Source organism: Nelusetta ayraudi, unplaced genomic scaffold (genome assembly GCF_046127955.1).
Source record: "Nelusetta ayraudi isolate G7.1 ecotype Tasmania unplaced genomic scaffold, CSIRO-AGI_Nayr_v1 ptg000011l, whole genome shotgun sequence".
NCBI lineage: Eukaryota > Metazoa > Chordata > Actinopteri > Tetraodontiformes > Monacanthidae > Nelusetta > Nelusetta ayraudi.
Window position 1 is genome coordinate 15576526 of NW_027466061.1, and position 23726 is coordinate 15600251.

General features: G+C 43.1%; 4 protein-coding genes across 6 annotated transcripts; 1 reads left to right on the plus strand and 3 right to left on the minus strand.

Annotated features, from left to right (window-relative positions):
* Positions 1-425: 425 nt before the first annotated feature.
* LOC142885177 (cell division cycle protein 20 homolog) lies at positions 426-5058 on the minus strand. Its single transcript, XM_076021379.1, has 11 exons — positions 4877-5058; positions 4258-4470; positions 4046-4176; positions 3868-3964; positions 3637-3765; positions 3304-3500; positions 2451-2545; positions 2128-2365; positions 1902-2027; positions 949-1066; positions 426-843 (listed from the first exon to the last, which is right to left on the minus strand). The coding sequence occupies exons 2-11, from the start codon at positions 4445-4447 to the stop codon at positions 668-670; spliced, it is 1497 nt and encodes a 498-aa protein (XP_075877494.1). The 5' UTR covers positions 4448-4470; positions 4877-5058; the 3' UTR covers positions 426-667.
* Positions 5059-7989: 2931 nt separating this feature from the next.
* On the minus strand, positions 7990-10586 carry LOC142885179 (cell division cycle protein 20 homolog). The gene is made up of 10 exons (XM_076021380.1): positions 10371-10586; positions 10159-10289; positions 9981-10077; positions 9750-9878; positions 9417-9613; positions 9228-9322; positions 8905-9142; positions 8679-8804; positions 8345-8462; positions 7990-8239 (listed from the first exon to the last, which is right to left on the minus strand). The coding sequence occupies exons 1-10, from the start codon at positions 10558-10560 to the stop codon at positions 8064-8066; spliced, it is 1497 nt and encodes a 498-aa protein (XP_075877495.1). The 5' UTR covers positions 10561-10586; the 3' UTR covers positions 7990-8063.
* A 2005-nt stretch (positions 10587-12591) lies between these two features.
* On the minus strand, positions 12592-15688 carry LOC142885180 (uncharacterized). Its single transcript, XM_076021381.1, has 6 exons — positions 15392-15688; positions 14640-14819; positions 14294-14551; positions 14062-14160; positions 13722-13739; positions 12592-13234 (listed from the first exon to the last, which is right to left on the minus strand). Exons 1-6 carry the CDS (start codon positions 15462-15464, stop codon positions 13149-13151), a joined length of 714 nt encoding a protein of 237 aa, XP_075877496.1. The 5' UTR covers positions 15465-15688; the 3' UTR covers positions 12592-13148.
* A 513-nt stretch (positions 15689-16201) lies between these two features.
* On the plus strand, positions 16202-23316 carry LOC142885183 (uncharacterized). 3 transcript variants are annotated; one of them, XM_076021392.1, is made up of 5 exons: positions 16202-17090; positions 21166-21277; positions 21372-21554; positions 22291-22428; positions 22589-23316. In XM_076021392.1, exons 2-5 carry the CDS (start codon positions 21187-21189, stop codon positions 23119-23121), a joined length of 945 nt encoding a protein of 314 aa, XP_075877507.1. In that variant the 5' UTR covers positions 16202-17090; positions 21166-21186; the 3' UTR covers positions 23122-23316. The 3 variants fall into 3 exon arrangements, with proteins under 3 accessions (XP_075877507.1, XP_075877506.1, XP_075877505.1); XM_076021391.1 differs by lacking the exon at positions 16202-17090 and adding an exon at positions 18251-18884; XM_076021390.1 differs by lacking the exon at positions 16202-17090 and adding an exon at positions 20630-21018.
* Positions 23317-23726: the final 410 nt, after the last annotated feature.

Consider the following 23726-nt stretch of genomic DNA (forward strand, 5'->3'; position numbering starts at 1 on the left):
CACTTTTATTTTGAGTAGGATTCAAAATCCAGATCTCCATGGGATAATAATTTAATTTTACATTGATCAATTTTGTTATTTTGTTGTCAACACATTCCACTGTGTGATTAATAAAGATTTTCAACTGGAGCAAACCTTAATTGATAGGTAGGATGTATTATTTTAGTGTTCCCTTTATTTTTTTTTAAGCAGCTGAGTGTGTACCACATAGACATAATAACTCAATGCCAAACCCAGGATTATATCAAATCAGTATATACATCAAATTCTGTGACAGTAAATATTTGTAGTCACGTTTATGTGAACACGTTTACTGTTCATTATTGTGTGGAAAAAGTACCACTACTGTTTTTAATTAAAACTAGAGTACATTGGAGCTCTAGTGTTCAGTCTTTAGTTTCAATTAAAAGACAAGGAAGTCACCGTGACTGGTATGATTTGAATTTAATCAAATGCACAACAAAAAGGAAGGAACACTTGCACCATAAAAAAATAAAGTAAATAAAAGGAAAATTACATTTCAACACAATAAAACCTGCTCAAAGCAATTTACCCTGATGGAACTGAAGCCTTGTGGCCTTATACAGCTAAAATACATTGGAAAACTTTATTGACAATTGATTAAAAACCTATAAACATTTTAGAGGAAAAGTGAAGAGAATTATATTTAACGGATTGACTGATGAAGGCCTCCACTGGTTGGTTTCATCATTCTCTCTTTGGCCTTCTTTGCTGGGTTCACTTCAAAACTCTTCCACATGCGAATGGTTTCATCTGCGGCAATTGTTGCCATGGTGGAGTTATCTGGGCTCATTGCCATATTGAGAACCCTGTCTTGGTGGCCTTTGAAAAAGATAAATATAAAAACATTTTAAGATAAAGGTATAGTACAAGTTCATGGGATTGTTTCTTTGTTTTCAGATTTATGGGACTTTGCTGAGATCTTACCTTTCAGTTCGATCACTTTGGAAAGGGAGGGGTACTTCCAAATGACTACACTGTTGTGAGCAAATCCATGTGCAGAGACCAACTCCTTGTAGTTTGGTGCAAAGGCCAATGCTGAGATCTGAAAAGCAAAGTTCAATCATTCAAGACACCAGTGGCGTAGAATCAAAGCCGGCCCCTACTAACCACTGTCTTAACATCTTTCTGAAGAGAACTGAGGCCAGACAAGCATCAGCGCTGATATTTCAAAAGCCTCACTAATCTCAACACTGAAGTCAATTACCGTATTTTCCGCACTATAGAGCGCACTGGATTATAAGGCGCACAGTCAATAAATGGTCTATTTTCTAACTTATGTAATATATAAGGCGCACCGAATTATAAGGCGCATTAAGCGAAACAAAAGCATCAGAGATAAGTCCGTCAGACTTTATTAACTGCATTCACAGTAACTCTAAAACTTGTTTGTAACAAATAAAAAACAGAATGATACCGCTAGAAATATGTTACCAACGCGAGTTGAAATCCAGCAGAGGTTCTCTACCACGGTTCAGAAGGTGTTCGATTACGTTCCATCAGTGCTTGATTCTACAGCACCGCCGGACTCCTGAACACTGTCTCACTTCATCTACGCAATCTTCATCTTAGTGTATAAGAGGCTTATGTATTACTCCGCGATAGCCGTAATGCTGCGAGAGATGCGGCTTTGTAATTTACCTAAATCGTACTACGGTAAAACACTTTGACAGAGCGCCGTGTACCTCTCAAAATCGCTTCGACGTCAGCAAGCACAACCAGAATCAATCCATATATAAGGCGCTCCGGATTATAAGGCGCACTGTCGTTTTTTGAAAAAAAATCAAGACTTTTAAGTGTGCCTTATAGTGCGGAAAATACGGTACTAAATGCTTTAGCAATTAATAATTCAGTCAAATGTAGGAGAAGTGTGTGGCTACCTGGGACTGAGTGTCTATGGAGCTGATGCAGGAGCCACTGTTGACGTTCCAGATGCGGATGTGGCGATCGCTAGTGCCGCCTCCAGAAGCGAGGATGTTTGGCTGCCATGAACACCAAGCCAGAGCCTGCAGGGGGATTTTCAGACAGAACATTGATTTGACTTCCCAAAACATATAGAAGACAAGAGATTTAAATAAGGTACTTCTTAAAACCAAGTCTCTCAACCTTGACAGCGCCTTGATGTTCACTCCAGCTGCGGATCGACTGGCTGTTGTTGCCCAGGCCGCCCTCCTGCACACGTGGCCAAACGCACACCAGGTTGTCATTGCCTCCGCTGGCGAGGTATCTTCCATCCGGTGACCAGCGCAGACCACACACCTCCTGTGTGTGGCCGCTGAGCGTGGCGATGTGATGCTCTGCAACCCGCACGTCATGGTGATGAATGTTCCCCAATCTGGAGCCACTGCAATGGGGAGAAACACCAAACATTTGGTCAAACTAACCCATTCACACTGTTGTACAAGTCATGAAGGAGGAAGCAGCTTTACCTTGAGAGAACGTAATCGTTCCAGCTCAAGCTGCAGACTCTGGCTGAATGGCCCCTCATGCTACGTAGACACTTCTGATTTTCTACATCCCACACCTGATGAGACAAGAGCAAATACATTTACATTTATCAAACAGTCCCTTGACCTCCTGATTCTCCAGTGAGACAAAGGGCCAATTCCAATTCCTCCCTTAACTCCTCAATCTCAACCCTCGCCCTTAAACCCTCAATCTTTGGCCCTCAAAAATAAGTGCAAGGGCTTAGAAATGGGACACCCCTTAAGTGCAGTTACATCTTCAGACTGTGGGGGGCGGCCTTACGCCAAAGCTACGTCCAGTCTGTCAAAAAGACGACAACGACGAAGAAGAAGGAGAAAAAGGAAGAAGTCCTCCTTCGCTACACAATGAGGTATACAAGTAATGTGAAGCCGGGACCGCCGGTCCGGTTGACAAACCTCATAAAGTTAAAAAAAAAAAAAAAGTTACGCAACAACGATGTCAATAATCCATAAAAAATCTTAAACTAAGACAATACAATGGTTTCGTAATATTTATATCTTTATTAACTAAGAAAATACTTCCATTTGTAGCTCGCTTGTACATCGCGATCTTTTTCGAAGAGGTCTTGGCGAAAATACGCAATGCCTTCTGGGTAGCCCTTACTGCCAATGGTGGTGCCGGAGAATCTCAATATTGAGGGCGATACAGCCCTTAAACTCGTCCCTGAACTTAATGTTCTTAGAATCGGGACAGCACTTGCACCTCCCGGGAGTGCACATTTTTGAGATTGAGTGTTGAGATTGAGGGTTAAGGGAGGAATTGGAATTCACCCAAAGTGTCCCAAACACTACCAACCTGAACGTTGGAGTCACTGGTGCCAACAGCCAAGTAGCTCCCTTCTTTGATCCAGGACAGCGAGCAGACATGGTCTTCCTCACGTTCTAAAGTCATGAGGAGGGTGATGTCTCCTCTAGTGGCATCCCACAGATAAACACTGTTGTGTAGGGCCACAGCAAGCAAATTCTGACTGCTCCAGTCAAGCAGATTCAGATCTGGGTGGAACAACAAGAATTGACGCTTACAAAAACAGTCAGTTATGATGCATACAAGTCAGCATTAAGACAGGTGTTCGTCACAACAGTGCAAATACTCGTCCTCTGGAGTTTGGTGGGTTCAGTGTGCACTCACAAAAATCATTACAAAGCTCAGGCGCATCCAGGACCCTCTCAGGAGTTGAAGATATGTATCTGTTCTTTGTGACAGAGCCAGGTGTCATTGTTTGGCCACTGTAGAGGACTTTCAAGTTGCTTTGATAACCTTCAAAACACAAAAGTACACATATTTAAAATGTGTTCAAACATCTACACAATTCCTATGTGACATTAACATCAATCACTGAGACCTCACAGGTCCACTCACCCTCTGGTGCATTCAGAGGCCTCCCTCCAATGTGCAAGATCTTTGCATCTTCAATGTTGAACCCGTTCAGCATCGTGGACATAGTTTTCTGGTTATCCTGTAACACACACACTGGTTATGGTCTTTCATTTGGGTAATGTGCAAACAGGAATGCGGGAGCTGTATGATAATAACTCACTGTGAGTGCTGTCTCGGCAGGATCATTCCCCTTTGAGATCAAAAAGCTTGCCACCTCCATCTGCTTGCTGTTTCTCACGGGGATGTAGCGGTCGCCTCCAATCCTGGAAGGGGTGTACTTTTTGCTTTTGCCTGCAATACAGACACGCGGCCTTAAACGATGGTCAAAAAACTGCCAGTGTGGTTGTGCAAGGCCAGAGATGAACAAGTTACCTGGGGTTTTACCAGGCGTTTTGGACGAACTAATGGAAGCGTTCCCACATTTCCCGGGGGACAAACCACTCAGGGTGGAGGAGCTCGAAGAGCTGGTCTTCCTCTGCCATCGCGCCATGGGGCCATTTGAGATGGGTACATCCAGCTTCAGGGTGCTGTGGATGTCATTCTCCAACCCAAAATGGGCCATTTGGATACAGCTCTATTCTCGACCTGTTGCAATGCAGCAATGACAAGAACATAATGAGCCTCAGTTTTTTGTTGTTTTTTTTTGCCCGGGGGGTGGGGGGGGGGGGGGTATTTACACCCATTGCACGTAAAGTCGTCCGAAACTCACACATAGTCGACAAGTCAACATCACCTTTAGTTTCACTCGTTAACCTAAGAAACACGGACGAGGTCGTGGCGTTAGCTTTGGCAATACTGGCCGTTATTTTCTTTAGGAAAATCGAAATTAAAGGAACAACAGGAATACTGAATTGACGTTAACACAGTTACGATTTGGTGTAGTTAACATCTGTCGACATACAGTGACTGCGCTTTAAAATGACCAAGCAAGCAAGTAGAAGTTAGCATTAGCTCGGACAGCTTGAAACTGCAAATACAAGGTAAAGTTTACCTCCGACGGCTCCGCTATCAGAATGAATCAAACTGCCTTTGTCACTTTTAAATCTCCAAAACAAACAAAACTGTAGTTTTCCTTCTCGTGAAGTTGTGGACTTGCGAGTTTTACCAAATTGCTCGATTTCCAGTGTCGGCAGAAAGTTCAAATCTCGTGACGAAAGATGCCACACAGGTTTAAATGGACGAATGCACTCCAGCGATTGGCTCATTCAAAGAACAGCCGTTATCGACTGTGCTTGCCATGGTAACGTAGTTAGAGCTCGCAAATTATTGGTCGATATAACTTCCGGTTAGACCAACGATGTGATGACCCAAAGGTATTATTTTGCCATCTAGTGGCCACAAGATAAATAGCATTTATTTTCACCAATTTAAATTCCGAATAACTATCGAGTGGAGTCACTTAAAATCAGAATGACCAGCCGTCCTTTTTACATATAGAATATCTCTAGAATTTTATGTGGAAAAAGATGCACAAATGTCCCAGATTTACAATCACATTGTTACATTTACCCCTCTCTAGCCTACATAAAAAATAAAATATTACACCATTGCTTAAATATCAGCCATGTACCATGTAGACATAAATCGATGCCAAACCCAGGATTGTATCAAATCAGTATATACGTCTCAAATTCTGTGACAGCACTGGCAATAAAAATTGTGGTCATGTTTATGTGAACACATTTACTGTTATTTTGTGTATAGAAAAAGTATGAATGAATGCATGAATGAATGAATGAATGAATGAATGAATAGTTTATTTTCGTTTACAGTGTAAAATAATGCAATATTGTGCAATCAACTAACAAAAATGAAAAAGAACCTTCCGAAACAAAGTTGCAAATTATAAACACTCACAACAAAAACAAAATAACTCTGTAAACTAAAAGGAGTAGGCTGAAGCCAAAGCTCATTCTTGCCTTTCATATGCAGTCTATAAGAATACCCAGTAATCTCCTTTGATTTTTAGAAAGAAATTGCTGTGCAGACTCCAACTATTGAAATGAATTACCAAAAACCCTTCTGTGGAAAATCCCTGACCTCCTCCTTGCACCTTCATACTTCCCCCTCCTCTACCTGCATCCATCACGGCCAAGGAGGGCGGAGCTTAAGTGATATAGGAAGCCAGCTCGACAATGTCACACCCCTTTTTCCCTGAGAACAAAGGAGCTGGCTGGCCGCATGTCAGGAGTCACAGCGTTGTTGTCTGTACTGAGTCCGTGAAATGTGAGTTTATGTTATATTTCTGTATTTAGAATCTGATAATGTGCGGCCTGTTTATGTTCAGAGAGTTATTCCTTATTTCAAGAATGTTTGTTTAGAATAGAGGCCCTGTGTTGAATTGGCTCAATATTTACCCTTTATTTTATTTCCTTCATCAGAAAAACCAGTACAAACAATACCCTTTACAATAAACTATTAGATCATCACCTCATCTGCCTCAATCTGACTGTTCTAACAGACAGACCCATTGAGTCGATCACTCCCTGGAACCAGACTGTTTAACTAGCCTGATATCTACAAAGCAAATATTTTACACCTTCCATCTTCATACTTAAATTAAAATCTTCAGAATAATATTTACAATTCACATCAATGTTCTGGTAGAAGTGGCATACTGGATCAATATCATTTAAAACTCATAAAGCTTGTGGTTTTGTAAGTGAAAAGAATTGAAATCCGTGTATTTACACATTTTTAACATATTTTCTCATTCCAATGCAAAATTTTGCCATATACCTACATTTCATGACAGCAAGCTTTTCCCCACTATTCCTCCTCTCTCCCATGTGACTCATCATTTTCATTTGTATCAATCCAGTTCTTTTATATATCTAACTGTTAAAACTTCAGCCTGTTCAGGTGTGCCATTTAGTCGTATCATTATTATACAGTTCCTTGTCTAAGTGTCCATTCCTTCTTCAGATCCTTGCTTGTCTTGCAATTTCTCCATTTCTATAGGTGAGATGCTCATCTACATATACCCCTGTACCATTTAATCTTTTATCCTGCTTTAGCACCTAATTTTTGTGTTTTCTGCTCACAAATCGAATGACGATCATGGATCTGTTGGACTTATTAACTCGGCTTCAAGGTTTAACATAGCAAGCGGCTACATTTTGACTGTCTTCCCGAATATCTCTGCTGTTGAAGAAGTTGATGACTTGCTGCTCAAGTGTGTGTAATTCACCTCTTGGTGCATCCTCACCCTCCTTGTCACCTGCTGAAATCTGTGCATAAGGACAGTGGGTTGCCTCAAGTTAAGATATCATTAGGTTGTCCATCCTTGTATACTGCTCTGTCATCTACTCTTCTTTCAAGCTCTTCAATTTTCTTGTCTTTTTCTTTGATCACAGCTTTCAGTTGTTCCACTTCTTCCATTAAGTCTTCTAGGCCCATCTGTTGCCTCACCACCTTGCTTAGCTCCTCTGACATGAAGCTGAGGGATTTTTTTTTTTTACCTCCTCTATGTCTTCAGCTAATTTATTTGTAGACATGTGTTCAGTTGGTTAAGATAGCACTTGGATAAACAAAACTCAAACACATCAATTTTCTTGCCAGAATTCCAGTTCATCTACTGTTGCTCGTATGTCAATTCACTGCAACTGGCTGCCAAATATGGCCTTCATCCAAAATCATCCAAAAGTCTCAAAGATGCCAAAAAATTAGTTATAGCAAGGAAAATGTGTCTTTCTTGTAAATATGAAAATTCAACTCTAACAAGTAGATTTCTGATTAGAAACAATAAGAAATATACTGCTTTTTGATGGATTGGAAGAGAGAGAGAGCCATGCACACAAAGAAACTAACCCGCAGCCATCTTGGAGCAGATCTGCTTTTCTTCAGTTGATGTTTTTAAATCATATTTGGGTACATTGGAGCTCAAGTATTCTCAGATCTTTAGTTTCAATTAAAATACAAGGAAGTCAGCATGACTGTTATGATTTGAATTTAATCAAATGCACAAAACAAAGGAATTAAAACATGCAACATATAATATAGTAAGTAACAGGTCAATTACATTTCAACAGAATTAAATCAAAGCAAATGTAATGTATGTATGGATCTGAGGTCTGATGACAGAAGTGGCCATATACAAGTTGAAATGTTTTGGAAAACTTTATTGACAATTTATAAAACATATACACATTTTAGAGGAAAAGTGAAGAGAATTATATTTAACGGATTGACTGATGAAGGCCTCCACTGGTTGGTTTCATCATTCTCTCTTTGGCCTTCTTTGCCGGGTTCACTTCAAAACTCTTCCACATGCGAATGGTTTCATCTGCGGCAATTGTTGCCATGGTGGAGTTATCTGGGCTCATAGCCATATTGAGAACCCTGTCTTGGTGGCCTTTGAAAAAGATAAATATAAAAACATTTTAAGATATAGGTATAGTACAAGTTCATGGGATTGTTTCTTTGTTTTCAGATTTATGGGACTTTGCTGAGATCTTACCTTTCAGTTCGATCACTTTGGAAAGGGAGGGGTACTTCCAAATGACTACACTGTTGTGAGCAAATCCATGTGCAGAGACCAACTCCTTGTAGTTTGGTGCAAAGGCCAATGCTGAGATCTGAAAAGCAAAGTTCAATCATTCAAGACACCAGTGGCGTAGAATCAAAGCCGGCCCCTACTAACCACTGTCTTAACATCTTTCTGAAGAGAACTGAGGCCAGACAAGCATCAGCGCTGATATTTCAAAAGCCTCACTAATCTCAACACTGAAGTCAATTACTAAATGCTTTAGCAATTAATAATTCAGTCAAATGTAGGAGAAGTGTGTGGCTACCTGGGACTGAGTGTCTATGGAGCTGATGCAGGAGCCACTGTTGACGTTCCAGATGCGGATGTGGCGATCGCTAGTGCCGCCTCCAGAAGCGAGGATGTTTGGCTGCCATGAACACCAAGCCAGAGCCTGCAGGGGGATTTTCAGACAGAACATTGATTTGACTTCCCAAAACATATAGAAGACAAGAGATTTAAATAAGGTACTTCTTAAAACCAAGTCTCTCAACCTTGACAGCGCCTTGATGTTCACTCCAGCTGCGGATCGACTGGCTGTTGTTGCCCAGGCCGCCCTCCTGCACACGCGGCCAAACGCACACCAGGTTGTCATTGCCTCCGCTGGCGAGGTATCTTCCATCCGGTGACCAGCGCAGACCACACACCTCTTGTGTGTGGCCGCTGAGCGTGGCGATGTGATGCTCTGCAACCCGCACGTCATGGTGATGAATGTTCCCCAATCTGGAGCCACTGCAATGGGGAGAAACACCAAACATTTGGTCAAACTAACCCATTCACACTGTTGTACAAGTCATGAAGGAGGAAGCAGCTTTACCTTGAGAGAACGTAATCGTTCCAGCTCAAGCTGCAGACTCTGGCTGAATGGCCCCTCATGCTACGTAGACACTTCTGATTTTCTACATCCCACAGCTGATGAGACAAGAGCAAATACATTTACATTTATCAAACAGTCCCTTGACCTCCTGATTCTCCAGTGAGACAAAGTGTCCCAAACACTACCAACCTGAACGTTGGAGTCACTGGTGCCAACAGCCAAGTAGCTCCCTTCTTTGGTCCAGGACAGCGAGCAGACATGGTCTTCCTCACGTTCTAAAGTCATGAGGAGGGTGATGTCTCCTCTAGTGGCATCCCACAGATAAACACTGTTGTGTAGGGCCACAGCAAGCAAATTCTGACTGCTCCAGTCAAGCAGATTCAGATCTGGGTGGAACAACAAGAATTGACGCTTACAAAAACAGTCAGTTATGATGCATACAAGTCAGCATTAAGACAGGTGTTCGTCACAACAGTGCAAATACTCGTCCTCTGGAGTTTGGTGGGTTCAGTGTGCACTCACAAAAATCATTACAAAGCTCAGGCGCATCCAGGACCCTCTCAGGAGTTGAAGATATGTATCTGTTCTTTGTGACAGAGCCAGGTGTCATTGTTTGGCCACTGTAGAGGACTTTCAAGTTGCTTTGATAACCTTCAAAACACAAAAGTACACATATTTAAAATGTGTTCAAACATCTACACAATTCCTATGTGACATTAACATCAATCACTGAGACCTCACAGGTCCACTCACCCTCTGGTGCATTCAGAGGCCTCCCTCCAATGTGCAAGATCTTTGCATCGTCAATGTTGAACCCGTTCAGCATCGTGGACATAGTTTTCTGGTTATCCTGTAACACACACACTGGTTATGGTCTTTCATTTGGGTAATGTGCAAACAGGAATGCGGGAGCTGTATGATAATAACTCACTGTGAGTGCTGTCTCGGCAGGATCATTCCCCTTTGAGATCAAAAAGCTTGCCACCTCCATCTGCTTGCTGTTTCTCACGGGGATGTAGCGGTCGCCTCCAATCCTGGAAGGGGTGTACTTTTTGCTTTTGCCTGCAATACAGACACGCGGCCTTAAACGATGGTCAAAAAACTGCCAGTGTGGTTGTGCAAGGCCAGAGATGAACAAGTTACCTGGGGTTTTACCAGGCGTTTTGGACGAACTAATGGAAGCGTTCCCACATTTCCCGGGGGACAAACCACTCAGGGTGGAGGAGCTCGAAGAGCTGGTCTTCCTCTGCCATCGCGCCATGGGGCCATTTGAGATGGGTACATCCAGCTTCAGGGTGCTGTGGATGTCATTCTCCAACCCAAAATGGGCCATTTGGATACAGCTCTATTCTCGACCTGTTGCAATGCAGCAATGACAAGGACATAATGAGCCTCAGTGGTTGTTTGGCCATATCCTCCTCATCATCATCATCATCCTGAAACACTACTGTGGCTCTTCAAGCTGCTGGATGCCATGCTGCCGTGATCTGTTTTCTTTCTGTTTTTGGTGGGTTTATTTTCACCCATTGCACATCTAGTCGTCCTGAACTCACACATAGTCGACAAGTCTAGTAAGCATAAGTTACAATTAGCTCGGATAACTTGATCAAATACAAGGTAAAGTTTACCCCCACAGGCTCTGCTATCAGAATGAATCAAACTGCCTTTGTCACTTTTAAACACCCAAGACAAACAAACTCTGTGGGGTGTTTTTTTTTGTTGTTGTTTGTTTTTTTTTGTGTGTGTGTGTGTGTGTGTTTTTCTGGTGAAGTTGTGGAATTGAGAGTTTCCCCAAATTGCTCGATTTCCAGTGTCGGCAGAAAGTTCAAATCTCGTGACGAAAGATGCCACACTGGTTTAAATGGACGAATGCACTCCAGCGATTGGTTCGTTTAAAGAACAGCCGTTACCGACTGTGCTTGCCATGGTAACGTCTCTGAAGCGCGCACGTTTTAATGATGTCGTGGGGCTATTTTGCCATCTAGTGGCCAAAAGATGAAAAGCAATTGATCAACTCATCTACAACACTCAAAAAGAAATACCGAACTATCGAGGGGAGTGATTATAAAAAATAAGTTACAAAAGAAAACTAAATTCGCCAAACATCAGCAAACATCAAAGCATGCGTCTTTTCTGATCAGAGTTGTAAAGGTCACTTTCTGCTGAGATACTTGTTCACAGTAATGCGCATCAGCAAAGACCAAACACGGCGATACAGATGCTCTTAGGCAGCATTAAAAACCTATAACAGTCCTGCGGGGGAAATTGAATTGACCAGAAATGAAATGTCAACGTTTTGGAGGACAGAGATATTTACAATTAGAATTAAGAATACATCTTTTTAATTGGGCACATAAATGGGCAATTACCTTTTCTATTATTCATTTCTATTTCCTAACTGCTTTTGAAAAATGTTAGCCTATTGAATTTCCATCTATCAATTCAGTGGCACTTTTCAAAATTTAACGTCACTGTATAAAAGGAAAATGATGATAGTTGATGATCTTCAGATCTGAAACTGCTTGAGCTATTACATGTCACAACTCACAGTGCCCACCTTCTTGGTGTTTTGTTTTGTTTTTCTGTTTAGAGTGGCTCCATTAAGAGCTCGACTTGGACATGTGTCTTCCGAGTCCGTAGTTAATTCAGGCAGCTTTCCCCTTCCTCCATTGCTACCCTCAAAGGGGCCCGAATTGGTACACCAAACAAACAAATAAGGAACCGTTTTGCCTCACTTCTTCATTTTGTTCAACAAAAACTCAGAATCACAAGTGAATTTTTATTGGCAATTAAATCAAGTAAAAACTTTAAGTTACTTTGTGCCTTTGCGATCCAGGTCGTAACATAATTGGAGATTTGCGTCTATGCCTTTTTAACCACAGAGAGACTTTGTCTCCACCAAGGTAAAGTGTAAAACATTTATTGAAAAGTTAAAGCTCTGGAGGATAAACTGATAAAAACCCACCAAGCAGTGGCAGGGCTGTGAATTCCAGAATTAACAAAGAAAAGGGGCTTAATTCAAACATATACATATATACATACATATATACATATACGTGTGTGTGTGTGTGTGTGTGTGTGTGTGTGTGTGTGTGTGTGTGTGTGTGTGTGTGTGTGTGTGTGTGTGTAATTACATCATTGTTGTGCAATAATTACATAATATTCTTAAAATATACTTTGAGGTTGAGGTAACATGACACATGTAATAATGTCACAGTGCCAAGCAAAAGTGTATGAAAGTATCTTTAATTCAAGCATGGTTGTTGCTTATCATGGGCAAATAACGGCTAGATAAAACAATACACACGTGTATTTGGTCATCAGTTAGATATCTCAAAATACATAACACAACAAGGTCACAGTCTTTGGATATCAGAGGTTCTTTATCTGTGGCACATAAGCTTGTTTTTAAATCAGCCATTGTCACCTGTCCTCAAAACGAACATGACCTTTACTGTCTTAACCCTCCTGTTATGTTTGTTTGTCAGGAACAGCAATGATGTTCCCGGGTCAATTTGACCCGCAACATAACAGGAGGGTTAACACATTGTGTTTGTGTGATTGAGACAGAGCAATCTAAGCATGAGAAGGTTGTTCTTTAAAATGTTTGGTCCATAAACACTAAACCATTTGATCTTACAGTCATTAACCATGCAAAGAGACACTTCTATTGTGAAAGCAGTGAGCACCAAAACATTAAAATGTTTAATGTGTGTGTTTAGATAAATAACTTTTAAATGTATGTGCAAAGAGGTGAAGCAAACATCTGCATATTCCATAATGTACAGAAGCATTAAAGTGCGTGACAGTGTAATTTAAAATTCAGAGTGCAAGCATTTAACAGCAGAACGAGCATGTGGATATTTAACATTTGGAGTAGAAGGGGAAAGGTCACAGTGGAGAGGGTGTCCGGGCTTTGCGTTACAAGGTTCTGTAACCACTGCCTTTGACCTCTGGAGCCGTTTCCCCAAATTCCTGAGGGTAATGTATTACTGATCCGATGACACCTGCAGAGAAATCAAAGAGCACATTCTGTGACACTGTGGCACAAATACATGATTTCACTTTTGAAATGATAACAGATAAAGAAGTTTAATCAAGTTGGCACATTGTGTCAACAGCTTTCACTGAAGTTTAAGTTACAGTGCAGTCATATTTAATGGCATCTGAGGTGAGAGAAAAAGTGAGACTCAAAGTTATCTAAATATTGTCTTTCTCCTTAAAACTATAAAATCTGCAGGAAATTATTGATTTCTCCTCACATAGTACTGCTTAAATAATAAGTACTATACAAAAGTTAAACTAGCTTTAGTGCATTAAGTAGTAATCAGGATGAACAAAATACAAGAAACACATCAATACTACATGCCAAAAATTGGAATCAAATTGTGAACATGTATAACTTTATAGTATATTTCTCCCATGACCATTACAAGAGGAGCCTACAGCCTGAGGAGGCCCAAGAGAAAAACATAGGGATTGTTGTTTTCCTACCTCCAGGGTGCCTCAGACCTAAGCACAGGGAGAGAGAGAGAGAGAGAGAGAAAGACAAAACACATGACCATACTTTACATGTGCTTGTGAGTTTGAGACTACTTAAGAAAAAAATCATGTGACGGGACACCTTTTAAAAAGACATCACAGCGTTCAACATTTCAGCTGCAATTCTATTATTAAATCAGAAATTTAAATAATATAGCAAATTGTTAAATAAACCGGGGAAAAAAAAGTTTGTCATCATTTAAAAGTTATGATGGTCTATGGTGAAGGCTGCTTTTTAGTAAGTGCGTCAGTGTAACTGAAAATGAAACTGAAAATACAAACGTTTACTCACCCCGTTTTTTGGCGAGAAGGAGGCTGATAAAAATTAGTCCCATAAATACCACAAATGTAAATACTGGAATCAGAAACTGAGGCAAGGGAGGTCTGGGAACTGAAGAAAAAGGCACCATAGGTGCATTTCAACAAAACTGAACACATGATAAAAAAAAATTTTTTTACAGAAAAATCTTTTGTGCGGAGTTAGATCTTTCTGCAAATGTGTCTTTTCTGATGTCAACGCGTACCTGACTGCTCCTCAGAAAGCCTTAGTTCCCTCACCAGCCTGGCACACCCCTCCTCAAGACGGATCCTTTCGATTGTTGTTTGCTGTTCTGCCTGCTCCAACAAGTCTTTGAGGCCCTGTGCTTGTGGTACATGGGGTGTCCAGTTGTCAGTATGGTCCAGACTGAGAAAGACCGTCCCATCATAAAACACACGGTCGGTCCATTGCACATGGGTTCCCTCTAGTATGCATTCACGCTCACGGACGATAATGTGGTTTGCTAGGAAGTGAGACAACATAGAGACAAGTTGGTACATTATTCAAAAATATATCACATTAAATAACTTTTTTTAATTATTATTTTTTACCTGGGGTTACAGTCTGATTGGCACCAGTCAAAGCTAGAAGGTGTGCATCAGCTGATATTGTCCTGATAATAATATCCACTTGTTTCGTGTCTGTAAGGACAACTCCATTGAGAAGAACCTGGTCTACAACTTGCTGTGTGCCTACCAGTCCCCACTGCTGGACCTGCACCACAACAGTGTCTGATGAAGAGAGAGGATGAAAAATTGAATAAAACATGATTTCCTGCACAAACCAGAAGGCTCCACTACTTAATGGAAGCACGAACGACAAAAAAACAAAAAAAAAAACAAACATAAGTGAAGGTTCCGGAGTCAAGCAGTGCTGTGCTTGACTTTGTTTTTTATGGGCTGTGTAATAAACTTAAAACCATTATTCCATCATAAATGCACATAAATGTCTAAAGGATTTATCTCAGCTTTATCTCGGGGTCAGATGCAAGCGAAACTGTGGTGATAGATTTGTTTCATAACGCTTTAAGCCCAACACTTTTTTTTTCTGAAACTGTTTTTGAAATTTAAAAACAAGCAACACAAATAAAACGCTTGCTGAAAATGTGTGAATGAATTCTTTTTTCTTTTTTTTTTTTAATGCGTTTCACGAAGTTGCTCCCATGGTGTACTGTGAACAATACTGTCGTTTCAGGTATGTAAACACAGCTCAGTTTTAGTGTGCACACTCCTCTTTGGTTTTGTGGTAGTCTGTTAGCCAGAGACCTGAAAAGCAGCGAGGGGATTAAACTAAAGTCACTTACCAACGGGAGCAGGAAATGCTTGCGACGCTTCGAATAATATTGACGAAAAAAAGGCAACCAAGTGCAATTCCATCGTTTCTTGTTGTCGACCCACACGAGTTCGACCGGAGCGGAAGTTAAAAAGAGAAGTTGCAAATATAGAAATAAACGCTAAAGAAATTTGAACGTAGCCAGGTCACCGGGTTTTAAATGTTTAAACCAGGCGCTGACAGCAAGTAAAACTGCATCCTCATCGCAGTTCTTTAAATCGACTTCACAGCTTCCGGCGTCATGCCGTTCGGCTTGCCCTGCTGAGAACTCACGTGACACCACAACGACATAGATACGTCACAGACGTTGGTGAAGACGGTACAGTTCCTTTCTTTGTCAATTACTAAATACATAATACAAGTCATCATGCAAAATTTGGCAAGGCAGCGGCGTAGTTCATGATTGGCTAATGTTACCATATGACAGATGTCGTGCCAAGGCAGTTATCCCCGATAGACTTGTATCCCCTGGCCGCGGGAGCGCGTACACACTTCTACGAAGAAATTCGCCTGTCGCTATATCTTGTATTTTAGCGACACCTTGTGGTATTAAAAAAAAAAAGTCATCTTGCCTGCTACCTTGTTGAACTTGAATGCAGTAAGGTGGTCTAGCTCTTTCAAATGCACATGTTGTTGTTTTTTTACTTCAAATGTACGCGGACCTCGGAGCAGTATGAGGTTTATCACTATTTTTAACGGCAAAATACCTCTTTAGACATATTTTTTGTAAATGCACAGAGCAATCAGCTTCAAGAGTGATTCATGGTTTATTTTGAACTATTTTCTTTATCACACACAGACACTGGCTGACCAGCAAAACTTTAGTTTCTAAATACCCACAATGACTACAGACAGAGACAACAGACAGTCTGATCAGCAGTCCAGCATTTTATTGTCACATTGAAATTAAATTTTCTCTAGACACATGACTTTTAAGATTGACATCAAAAGCCACAGACATGATGACTTCACCATTTTGACCTTATTATCAATTTCCTAACAACAAGTGACCAACCACTGGCTTTCAGTCAGTCTCACAAAAAATATTGTCAAGTTCGCTGTTAAAATAGAATATTATTTCTTTCATTTCTCAGTGATGTTGCTTAAATATGTAATAAAAGAATGCAGTCAATAAATAAATCCATTAGTCGGCATTCTGATCAATGAACATCACTCGTCCAAAAACAGTCCACTGTCTTAAAATGAAGCATGGCGCCTTGCCAGCGCTTTTAACCCTCGGGCCTCATGCAGTCTGACAACATGGCCTCTGAGTGTCTCATTTAGACAAAATCAATAAAGTTATCAGTCCAGCCAAATCCCCTGTGCTGTTGACAGCAGAAGTCCACCTCGACTCCTTTAGGCAGCATGTCTGACACAGAGGTGTGTCTCAAATCAGCAGCATCCTGCTCAACTTTGAAGCTGGTTCAGCTCAGGACACAAACCCAGACAGGGTGCTTGACTTAACTCCAGCGTGAAGGCATCGCCTGAAGATTCAGTCGCTCTGTCAAGATCGCGTCCATTTACCCTCCGGCTTCACCCACACGCCTCCAGTTGGATTATCCATCACGTACACCAGCCCGTCGGCATCACATTGGCTTTGAGGCCAGGAGTTGATTGTTGACTTCTCCAGTAGCCGTGCAGAAGAACCACGATGGCATGCTGAATGACAAGTAAGCTTCCTCTTAGTGTGGACCACAGGGTTTGGAGCAAAGCATGTGTCCCTCTTCTGGCAAATGTCCTGTGTGGCAAGACGGTGAAAAATAACTTGCGCTTCAATGGTGGTTTTGGAGCTTTGCTGGCCCATTCTGTTGAGTGGCTCTTCAATATCCGAGAGAGTGCAATCCGTAAGATTCTGCCCTTGTCCTGCCGGCTTTGATTTGGAGGATCCTTCTCTCAACCTGTGCCTTGTCTCACTTATAAGTGCCAACTATTTTTACAATTCTCCATGTAGTTCCCGTAAGGCTGTGGAGTGACGCAGAGAAGTACGTGCCGCTGGCTGTACTGAGTGTTGCAACTTAGCTTCTGGCATTTGAATCAGCTTGTGCTCAAGCTATTCTGAGACTCTCCACCTGGTGCAGACGGTCACTAAACTTGGCATCACCTTGTTTCCGAGCTGCCTGCGCCCCCTTCCTGAAGGCTGGGAGTGGTGACTCGCCCCGCATACGACAGCATAGAGTTATTGCATGGAGGCATCCAGGACAGTGCAGTCAGTCAGAACTGAGGTATGTGTGTGTGTGTTTGACCATGGTTTTGTAAATATGGCATCATGAGGACTGGCACATGTTTATGAGGACATATTCCTGGCAGCCCTTTACATTTCCCCACAACTTTATAATTCAATGTTAGGGTCAGTCAGCGTACTGATAAAGAAATGGCAGCCCACCCCTATACCCCAGCAACAGTTACAAAAGTTGGGGTGCTGCCTTTGGGAGTGCAGAAAGAATGCAGTGCATTGCTGTGAGTCAGAAAGTCTCTTTACCTTCCTGTTGAACTTCCTGCTAAGTTGAATATTACCATCCACCTGTTTGGAGGGATGCAGACCCACGGCCATCTCATATGACAGAACAAATACCTGGGATATGTATTAGCTCCTCTGGTGACATCACAAAGGGCTAGTTTTTAGAAACACACACTCAATAAGTGGATTGAGCAAGAAGCAAAGGATGAGGTATCAATTTAGTTTGTTTTTTCATTCTGCATGGTATGGGATTTTGAAAACGCACAAAATGATAATATAATACAAGATGCATAAATAGATAATTCCTCCACCTGTGGATCAGCAGCAAATGGATGCATCTGCGACAATGTTGGTATTTGGATGAATCAACGGGGCTATAACGTGTATTTAAAAATACAATCAACGTGCAAGTACAGACACATTAAACAACGACGGTTTGGTGAATAGTCCATATAGTCTGTCTACGGTAATATCGCAGCAACAGCACCCTTTTAATGGCGTCGCTGCTGCTGCAAACGTCGCGCCATCTGTCGAATCGAATTCCGAATCGAATGACTGTGGATGTTTTCGACGAGGACAAACGTTGAGACTCAGCCGGGGCTACACTGTCCCTCCGCTTTGAGCTGCAGAGGAGCAGGCTGGCTGAGAATCGGGGGAGGGTTGCGGCGGCGGTGTCGGCTGAGGAGGAAGTGAGGGGTTGGTGGGTGGCTGGGTAGGAGGAGAGGAGGGGGACACCGCCTTAGCGATGATGACGCTCGCCACCGGGAGACGTTTGGACAGCCTATGTAACCCAATTTAGCGAGAGCAACAAATGGTGCGTCCATGCTGCTGGTAGACTGGGAGCCGGAGGAGTCATGTTTCCGCCGCGGCATTATTAGCGCTCTGCTGTGGCCTCAGCGGCAGCTGCAGCAGCGGGAGGACAGAAAGCCACGCGTCGTCGTCATCTGTTGATCGGATTGGACACAATTAAGCGCATTATCATGAGTCGCCGCGGTCCGACCTCCAGGTAGGTAAATACAGAAAGAGCGCAACCACGCCGGGATGTAGTGGGTTGATCTTCGATGGTGCACAGGAACCAGGAAGGGGCGCATCTCGCAGATGTCTCCACGAGACCCACTGCTGCAGCAACCGCGCATCACTATCACCGCCACCGCCACCACCATCGTCGTCGTCGTCATCCTCATCACGACCAAACGAAGCATTTCCTGATTTAGACAACGATCAAAAATCGGCCGCGTGCCTTTCTCCATCCATGCCAGCCGGACACTTGTGGTGTCGTCGTCGTCGTCGTCGTCGCCTTCTCTTTCTTTTTTAAGCTGCGGTTGAAGTGGTTTAACTCGATCCCACTTGTTGGCGCCGCAGAGTCGCATCACCTGCACCCCGTGGATGCCAAGGCTGTCATCAGGTTTAGTTTAAGCGTGCGAATGTCATCGAAAGAAGACAGCCAGCAGGCAGCCTGTCTCCAGCCCGAGGGCTGAGGCGGCGTGAGGGTGAGGGAGGAGGGCGAAGGGACCCAAATAATTCACACACCCCGTGAGTGGAAGGAATAGCAACCTGGTGTGAAAAAAGAGAGGCTGCCACACGTGCTGTTTGTCTGGCCGGAGGCCAATTAGCAGCATTTGTCAGCTTGGAATGAGGTCCTGGGGCCATAGTCTGGAAATGCAACAGTAGAGGCGAGCAAAGGCCAAAACTGGCTTTATATATATATATATATATATATATATATATATATATATACATATATATATATATACATATATATATATATATATATATATATATATATATATATATATATATATATATATATACATATATATATATATATATATATACATATATATATATATATATATATATACATATATATATATATATATATATACATATATATATATATATATATATATACATATATATATATATATATATATATGTATATATATATATACATGTATATATATATATATTTCTTGTGGCGCATTTTGCGGTTCACCATGGACACACCTGTTATAAGCATTCCATTGTTTGCTGGTTGAATTCTCTTTTAATTATTACTCACTCGACAACACAAATATTGCAGTGTGCTGAATCAGCACAGTTCAGCGCAAATGACCACCATGTGTGACCCACATCCCCCTCACAGCTGTCGCTGGCCAGCCAGAGGCCGGGACCCTCCGCCAAGTCACAAGCTAAATCCGAACTGTCACAACACAATTAATTCAGAGATAATAGGGGATGTTTGCCTTAATGCCTTGTACGCTATAAATAATAATCATCAGTTCTTTGTAGCCTCTCTTGATTTTGCGCTTGTTACTCGGCCGTTGCAAATAGGGAGTAAATTGGCCCATCAGTCTGGAATGTTTGCCAGGATAATAATATGTTTGGCAGAACTCTGAGAGATTTGCAATGTGAGGAGTGTGTGTTTTGCAGCAGATGTGCCCGACTGAGGGGCTTTGAGCACCAGGCGGCCTGTGAGAGCTGCTCACTCCTTCATATCTGTAACCGAGGGGCTTCAGGCCTTCTGTCAGCTGCTTTACAAGCAATCTGCTTGAGGAGAGCTGTCAAGTGATGCACGTGCCCAGAGTTGTGATATAAGGCAGCAGACTTGCTGCTTTAAAAAAAAAAAAGAAGAGCCCCAAAGATGTAGCAACGTCAAAGCTGTGTCACAGACACAGCGTTCGCAGACCTTCCAGGATCTCTGTGCGGCTGCATTTTTATTTATTTTGGACAGGAAGTTACTTAGGTAGTACTATCACTTTTAATAGGGATCATCAGCTTTGCGGGTGAGCAAGGCTGGCAGGAGCTGCTTACTGGAAGCTGGTCACGCGCCATATGTTTGCATGGAGGCTGTCAGAGCGACTCTCAAGCCCCTCAACCGCAAACCATCCCAACCGGTCTCAACGGCTTATTGTGGCTTTAGCATCTGTGTGGTGAATGTAGGGCATAGCTGTTTGCTCGTCCGCTCGCCCGCCTGCCCGCCCGCCCGCCCGCTGCTTTAAAGTCGTGAGCACAAGCCGGGACTTTTCAGTCGGGCTGTTTTGACGGACCGCGACACTGTTCCACCGCCGCTCCGCGTGTCCACAATGCGACTGAGGTCCAGGAGTAGTGAAAGATGGGAGGGGCAACGGAGGCAGGAGGTAGGAAAGGAAGCCACGGTTGTGCACTTGTCTCTCGAGTTTTTTCATTATCGGTACCAAGTAATCTTTCACAGGTTACAGGATGTGCTATTTATGCAAAATCAGTCCATGCCTAAATGATTGTGTTTTGTATTTTTTGTTCTCCAGGTGAAGTTAGAGGAGGTTGAAATGATTCCGAAATCTGGAAAATCTCCGCTGGACTCCAGGAAGAGCGTCGGAATTCATGAGTTTGCAGCTCTTGCCAGATCGTCTCTAAATGGTAGAAAGTCTATTTTTTTCACGTTTGCCCTTTTGCTCATTTAAAACATTAGTTGACCTGACCACCCCCCACCTCTGCTCTGCGATTTGCCCAGGTATTTCTCAGGCAGTGCGGGACCATGTGACAAAGCCCACCTCCCTGGCCCAGGGCCGGGTCGCCCACCTCATCGAATGGAAAGGTTGGCCCAAACCAAGCGAGCCGCAGCCGCCCGCCCACGCCCACTTCAGCTCCTACTGCCACCTGAGCGAGGGAGAGAAGGAGGCTCGCTTCGCTGCAGGTACCGTGACCTTTGGCCCGAGGATGAATTTGGTCGAACTGGCACGGGTGTGAGATCACGGGCCGACCTCTGCTTAGCCACGCCATCGCCTCCCGGGCAGCTTCCACCTTCTGTCACGTTCATAATCCCCTAAAACGTGCGTATGTCAGCGGCCAGCTCCGCCCACCGCACCTCCCGGGGTGATGACTCGTCTTGGCAGCAGATGGTGGCCTATTAGACGCTCTCCCAGATCACCTCACTGCCCACCGATAATACAGCAGCCCTGTTGTTTGGCTGTGACTCATCCTCCCTGGCGCCGCTGACATCGGCGAGGTTTGATGAAGAGAGGGGATGGGAGGGAGGGACGGCGGGAGGAGGGAGGTGTGGCGGCGGGTGGCTTGGGGATCACGTCAGGTTCATTTTTACTGTGTGTTCCTCCCTTCACCTCACATTTAGCTCCTTTTTCATGTCTTCATCTTTAAAAGCAGCCTTGCCTTGGCATTTTCCACTGCCGGCTTTTTTTTCTGCCTTTTAGTCAGATGTTATTATAAGCATTATGATCAGTAAGAGTAAAGTTAATGTTAATACTATGCTAAGAGAAAAAACAGAAATAATCACCTTTTCTTGGTCGAACTCATTACAGTTTTTTTTCTCAGCAATTTTGAACCAATTTTTGTGTCATCTGGCGATGTTTATCTGTGTTCCAAGGCAGAAGGTAATGCTCTTGATCCGTGCGGCATTGGTTTCCTTTTTCCAGGAGTGGCCGAGCAGTTTGCCATCGCTGAAGCGAAGCTCCGGGCCTGGGCATCCATGGACGACGATGAAGATGAAGACTTGGACAGTGAGGGCTCCCCGGGCGATGGACAGACCCACACCTCCTTCAGCAGGAGTGCAGGTACCCACTTATTTCACCTCAGTTTCATCTCATTTTGCTCATCGCCTTTCACTTTTGAAACATCACTAAAACAACCCCCTCCCCCCGCCTCATCTTCCACACCCCCCACCCCAACTGTCCATCCATCCTCAGGTGTTCTGACTTTATGCTCCTCCCTCAGACGCCGCCACGTCCAATGCTATCACAGGAGCGCCATGCCAGCCTGAGCTCAGTGTTGGCGAGGCTCCGCCCCCTGACTGCCCCGCGGGCTCCGGCCTGCCCTGTGGCTGGCCGCTCTCTCACGACGACCCACATTCATCCCAGACCAACGTGTCCACTCTGCCCAACAACTGCACGAGCCCCTTCCTAGAGGAAGAGGAGGAGGAAGAGGATGAGCACCAGGAGCAGCCCGCTCCTTTGCGAGGCCAGTGCGACGAGGTCTGCGTCCACCACAAGCCCGAGTGGAGGACTCGGGCCCGCAGCAGCAGGTTCGACTCGTGCTACTCCACCTCCGAGTCTCCTGGCGAGGACGAGGAGGAGGACGACGACGAGGATGACGAGGGCAGCGTGTTCCACGAGGTCCGAGTCTGGCACTGCAGCCCCGGGAGCTTCTTCTCTGACCGCGCCTCCTCGGGAGTGGCGTCCTTCGATGAAGAAGAGGAGAGGGAAGAAGAGGAGGAGGAGAAGAAGGATGACAAAGAGTTCTTGATGTGATGTGTTGCTCCAACCTCCACCCATCTATCTCTTGTTGATATGGGATCCCATCCGTTCAGCTGTCACTGTTCACATCTCTGCTTCTCCTGTGCTTCTTCTGCCTTCACCACCACCAATCATCTCCCCTCCACCTGCTGCCTTTTGTCTCCAGGCCTCTCATGCACTGACCTATATACATGTATTTATGTATATATATACATACATATATATATATATATATATATATATATATATATATATATATATATATATATATATATATATATATATATATATATATATTTTAATATACATATGATACATACATACATTTGATACATATGTATGTATGTATATATATATATATATATATATACACATATATACATATGTATGTATGTATATTTTAACTGGAATGTAAAGCCGTTGTTCTGAGTTTTTTGCAAATCATGGTGAAGAGTCACGTGTTGCTATTGCGTTGATTTTTCTATGAATATTTTGTAGTGGGTCATGCGATGTCATGTGGGTTGGGCAATGTTTGATACTGAATGTCTGAATGTCGTAAATACATATAAATATGAGTTTGTTTTTTGAATAGGCGACTCTCTTTTTTTCTTCCCTCGCAA